The following is a 5,588-nucleotide window of genomic DNA, read 5'->3' on the forward strand; positions in this document are numbered from 1 at the left end:
TGGCGCGCCCAAGCCGTGGTACTGGGTGCGCCCGCTGGCCGAGAGAGCCCCTAGTGTCTTCCCGTGGTATGAGTTCCACGTCGAAAGCACACCTGCCCGACACACACCACCGCACACGCACCACCGCACACGCACACACGCGTCAGTCCCACAGCAGGAGTCATCAGCGCAGGCAGTCTGTGAAAGGTACCGAGCCGCTGCGTGTGCGTGCGGGCCAGCTTAATGGCCCACTCCACCGCCTCCGACCCACTGTTGGCGAACATGGCGAATCGCAGTTGCCTCTGCTGCTTTGCCTCGTCGTCGTTGTTGTTGCCTTCAGCCGCGGCCGCCTTGACCAGGGCCTCAGCCAGGCGGCCGGCGCCGTCGAGTAATGCGGGGATGGAAAAGATGGGCTCGCGCGACTGCTCGGCGGCGTGGACGACGGCCCACAGGGCGGCCGGGTGGTGGCCCAGCGGGACGCTGCCGTAGCCGGCGAGGAAGTCGAGGTAGCGCCGTCCCGTGGAGTCCTCGAGGTGGGTGCCGTCGGCCCGCACGAACCGCTTGTCGAGCCCCGCCGCGGCGTAGAGGCCGGCCAGCACCGGGTTCACGTAGCGCGCCCACAGGTGCGGTTCGCTATTTGTGTCCTCTTCCATCTTGTCTTGGGCGCAATATTATCTTTTATTTTCCCTCAATTTTATGGTGGAAAATTAACGGAAAATGGGCTTTGTGGCCACAATTTAGGTTTGTATGGTTGTCATGGACAGCTGTTTTCTCATGTTGTCAGATGTTTCAGGGACAAAGACAATGATGACATCTTCTCATCTGAGACCCTCAAGGCAGTTTAGGTGCCCAAGCTCAACTCCCATCATCAGCATGCTTTCAGCCTGATCCACACAATGATCATGATGGTGGTGCAGCACCTTTCTGATGGCCTGTGCAACCTCCACAAGCTACTAAAGCTTCTTCAAGAGAAATACCTACCATTAAAGGGGGAAGCATCTTTTCAACATTGCCTGTGGCCTACACCAGCTCAAGCTTGGGCAAGGGGAGGAACTCACCATGTACTTCAATCATCTCAACATCATCACAGAAGAGCTTGCACTTCATGTTGATTTTCAACAACTGTGGGAATGATGATCATGGCGTTGCTGTCATGCTGACTACCCTCAACTGTCAAACACATTGAACTTGGTGGAGTCAACAAGTAGCTTGATATGACCACCATCAGGTTGCTGCTGGTCCAGTGTGAAGTAGAGCTACTTGAGACCAACAAACCTAGACTCTTGAAGGGCCACATGCTTGCAGTCTTGTCTTCTCCTGCCTCAAATCCAAGTATGAAAAACCCTGACATCAGAAGGAAGAGGAATAGGATCTGAAGGAAACACTGTTGTAAAATCTGGTGGTGGTGAGAAGGTTGGTGTCATCAAGTGTGCATTCTGCCATTTCCCTGGTCGCCTTGAACTGCAACAAGTGTGTGAATGAGATCAAGTGACTCAACTTTGTCAATGTTGCTGAGGTCCCCAAGTTTGTTGCCCACTACACTTGTCATGGCCCCCTGTGGTGATGAGTGTGATGTCTGGAATGATGTGGAGGCACTCTTTGCATGTGTGGCTGAAATGGAGAAGAAGGTTGATGTTGGGAGCTGGTGTGTGGGTGAAGGCAAAATTGGTGGTTATGCTTGGGGGAAGAAGCTGGATGGCAACTTTGAGAAGGCTGGTAGAGCCTAGTGTTTCCATTTCTGCTGTGCTGCCTGTCCACATCAAGCCACCCATTTCTGCCATGCCACCCATACACTTCAAGCCACCCATTTCCACCATGCCACCCACACACTTTGAGCCGCCCATTTCCACCATGCCACCCATCCACATCAAGCCATCCATTCCTTTCAGATTTTTGAATCTTGTTGGACCAACTGCTTGCGCTAAACCACATCCTCATATCACACCAGTCACCCCCACTTCCCACCTACAAGCCCCAACAGTTGGGGAGCCTCCACCTCCTTCTATGTTTTGCCATATTAAGGTCATGCCTCATTGTCTGACCCTTTGCCTTGGTTTGCCCTATGCCACTCAGCCTGCTGCTGTTGCATGGGCATGGGGAGAAAGAGGATAGCACTACCTCTGTGCCTGTGAAGCCTTGGATGATGTAATACTTGGTGTGAGAGTCTGTTTGATGTTGAGTCTGAAGAGTTCAGACTCTCCACCACCAAACAAGAAAAAGCTTTCTTCATCAACCTCACAAGTCTCAATTTCTATACCCCCTTGAGCTACAGGGACACCATGATGAGCTTGTAGATGAACATGGTTATGACAACACATGCTCCAACAGGCTGAGGGCAGAGGTACCAAGTCTTGTTGCAGATGAGGGAGAGGATCTCATTGTTGGTGGCCTTCCTCCACTTGGTTGCAGCCTTTGACTGGTGGGTGCAAGTGGCCTGATCAAATGCAACAAGGCCTGACTTGTCACAAAGGATTTCACCCAAAAATGGGGAACCAACTATGATGAGACGTTCACACCAGTTGTCCTTCTTGAGACTCTTTGATTTTGGCCAACACCCTGTCTTGAAATCCACCAGATGGATGTCAAATGAGCCTTTCTTCATGCCCCAATCCAGGAAGAAATCTACATTGCCCAACCAGAGGGATATGTTGATCAAAAATACACACTGGGGTGCAGGGGCATGTAAGCACAGGCAATTTGTGTACTTATTTGTTGCAGTGTTCATGCCCTTGTTGTTTGAACAAGCACAATAAAATAAAATAAGATAAAAACGCAAAATACTTTATATCCAGATCCCCTTGTGTGCTGACAAGGTTGTTGTCATGTTCAGCCCACCGCCGTTGTAGCTAATCACAATGGGGAAGAACGCCATGGTGCAGTTCGCATCGGCAGCAGCGCCGGGACAGGGAAGGTGCTCTGGGGCAAAGGGCGCAATCACACTAAAGTGGGGGTGGTCCACCTTTGGCAAAAGGCCGTCCGAGGTGAAGGGCGTTTTGATCCACCAGGCGTGCAGAGAGAAGCCTGGCTGGTTCGGCTCGTTGTAGTTGACCTCAACTACAGATGGTGATGAAATGATTAGTGTTCTTAGTAATTGTTCTTGTTGCTTTGTGATCAACCAGGCATGTAAAAGTGAAGTACCAGTCCAGTTGGTGGTGTATTTGGCATTGAAGAGCACGTAGCTGGTCACGCTCGGTTGCAACACCACCACCGGTTGCGTCAAGGGAACAACCGGACCCTCCACACGGAAAGACTGCAAGCAAGAAAGTGGGTGGTGAGACTCCATCCCAATGGGCCAGGCCAAGTGGTTGGGGTGGGTGGGGTACGGAGAGTGGCCACTTGAAGGCCGTCAAGAAGGGCAAGCACTCGAGCGGCGCCACATATGCACCGCACTCCGCTTGCAGGGTCAACAGGAACGCGTCAGGGGCCTTGCTCTGAGCCACGGATGCTGAAGCCACCGGCGCGGCCGCCAAAAAGGCGATGGTCACAATAAACACAAGCAGCACGAGAGACACAAAGTTGGTCATGGCAGGAGTGGGAGGCAGACAAAATGTAGAGCTTCACACTCCAAAGACCCCCATGGGGGTCCTATTTTATCGGGGCAACATCAAACTCACGTGTCAGGCCAATGGTCCTCACTATCTGTCCTCGTGGCCACATTGACATTGTTGGCAGTTGTCCAATCTGTTTTTACTGCCGACGCTGGTGAAGTCAACATTGAATAACATTTTATTCTCGTTCAATCCGTCTCCTCTCGCTCCCACCTTCACCTACCCCCACCGCCATGTCTATCTCCGCCAGGATGGCCATCTTGCTTGCGCTGGCGGTTGTTTTCTTGGTTTCCTCAACGCTGGCGCTACATTCCTCCTTCGATCGCTCAGCCGTCGTCGCGTTCGACCCGCTCCGGAGTGCGGCCGATGTGCAGAAGGTGGTCTTCACCAGCGAGAACGGATGCAATCAGGCCAACGGAGTCGAGACGTGCGGTGGGAAGGTGGTGTACAACTTCAATACATCGACCTGCTACGCCTACTCCGGCTACTACTTGGCTTCCGACTTCACCAACCTGTTCGTCCAGTATGTCAACCAGCCTGGCGCTGTCGGCTGGGCGACCTTCTTCTTCACCGGCAATCAGTGCTCGAGCTCCACCCTCACCGGCGGGTACATCGGGTTCTGCCCTGACAACACCTGCTGCGTGGCCCCGCTCAGAATCGGAAATTACACCCTGGGCTGCTTTGAGGTCAAGGGTCCGCGCAAGACCAACCACCACTTGTAGTTGCTTTTCTTGCCTTAACAGCTTTCACCTTGATTTTTACGATCATCCCTTACCCCCCTCTTCTGCACGTCGCTGCTTTGCTGACGCATGCCCACCACACTTTGCGCAAACACAAACGTTGCCATCAACTTCTCTCTTCCCTTGGTCAGCCGTAGGGCGGCGCCTGCAAACACGAAAAAAGTGCCTGTCGGCCGACTGTCGGACTGAAATTCAGTCTCGGCCTGAAATTTCGGGCGTGTACAACCCAGCAAGTTCGGAGGTAAAGCAGAGGTATTTATTGGCCAATAGAAGCAGCGTGCTTAACCTTTGGGTCAGTAGCCCTCATTGGCTGGTCGGCCGTTTCCTATTGGCCCGAGAAAAAAAGAAAAACATGGAAATCCGTGATTCTTGTTTCCAGGTGAACAATCACTAGAGATTGAAGAGAGGTAATGAAGGCAGGAGAGAAATTTGACACTGGTGGTGATGACTGGTAGTGACTGCAAGATGTGGCAAGAGATTGATGTGTTTATTGTCTGGCTGGTGTGGCCTCCAATTGGGGAGTCTGGGCAAGCTCCCCATGGGTCCATGTGGCCCTCCTTCCTGCAAGATTTCCACACATTAGCCAACTAACCCAATGGAAAAACAATACTAGACCCCCCTAAACCCAATCAAAAATCTATCTTTGACCCCCCACTTAAATGACCACAAGTTTCAGTGAAGATGACAATGCCAAAGCCCCAGTGTTGATGTTGACCTGGACATGGGCACTGGCCACACATGAGGCATGGACCATGCAATTACAGCCCTAGTACAGGTGAGCATTGCACTGCTGGCAATATATCACTGGCTGGTCTTTTTCACACTCAACACACTTGAAAAGTGATTTTGTTTGTGAGTTTCGCCTCTATAAATGGTTTTGACAACACAAAAAATGGTTTTCCTTTAAAAATAGCAAGACAAAATTGGGAGCATCTGGAGAAAATGGCAGAGTAAAATACCATCATAATGAGAGATATGATGCTGTAACTGGGCCATCAGGGTCTGGAATGACACACCCACAGGTGCAGAATTGGTGGTGTGGTTTTAGAGGAATGAAACCAGCTCATGGTTGCACCTCCCACAGCAGAATGGATGAGAGCCTCCTCCTTCCCTATCATTTTGCACTGGCCCAGTGCAATGAACATTTGGTGTTTTTTGCAGCCTCAACCAACTGGGCCACCAACCACTGGGCCAGTGGAAGGCACCCAGCCTGGGCTGTGGCCAGCAGGCCACTCTTGTTGTTGACCTCTCCCTGGGTTGTGGCTCGTTGTGGTGATGGTGACGGCCTCCAACCCCCCCCCCCCACCGACGATTCGCCCAC

At 52.0% G+C, this 5,588-nt stretch overlaps 3 protein-coding genes across 3 annotated transcripts; 1 reads left to right on the forward strand and 2 right to left on the reverse strand.

Annotated features, from left to right (window-relative positions):
• Positions 1–191: 191 nt before the first annotated feature.
• Positions 192–632, reverse strand: ACA1_333700 (aminotransferase, putative; the record flags this gene model as incomplete). Its single annotated transcript, XM_004336317.1, has 1 exon — positions 192–632. A coding segment is annotated over one exon (441 nt), but the record flags the coding sequence as incomplete, so codon positions are not given.
• A 2,129-nt stretch (positions 633–2,761) lies between these two features.
• Positions 2,762–3,503, reverse strand: ACA1_333710 (uncharacterized protein; the record flags this gene model as incomplete). Its single annotated transcript, XM_004336318.1, has 3 exons — positions 2,762–3,033; positions 3,118–3,229; positions 3,303–3,503. The coding sequence occupies 3 exons, from the start codon at positions 3,501–3,503 to the stop codon at positions 2,762–2,764; spliced, it is 585 nt and encodes a 194-aa protein (XP_004336366.1).
• A 275-nt stretch (positions 3,504–3,778) lies between these two features.
• On the forward strand, positions 3,779–4,249 carry ACA1_333720 (uncharacterized protein; the record flags this gene model as incomplete). Its single annotated transcript, XM_004336319.1, has 2 exons — positions 3,779–3,802; positions 3,902–4,249. The coding sequence occupies 2 exons, from the start codon at positions 3,779–3,781 to the stop codon at positions 4,247–4,249; spliced, it is 372 nt and encodes a 123-aa protein (XP_004336367.1).
• Between the last annotated feature and the right edge of the window lie 1,339 nt (positions 4,250–5,588).

This window comes from Acanthamoeba castellanii (assembly GCF_000313135.1).
Source record: "Acanthamoeba castellanii str. Neff unplaced genomic scaffold scf7180000084585, whole genome shotgun sequence".
In the NCBI taxonomy this organism is placed as follows: Eukaryota; Discosea; order Longamoebia; family Acanthamoebidae; genus Acanthamoeba; species Acanthamoeba castellanii.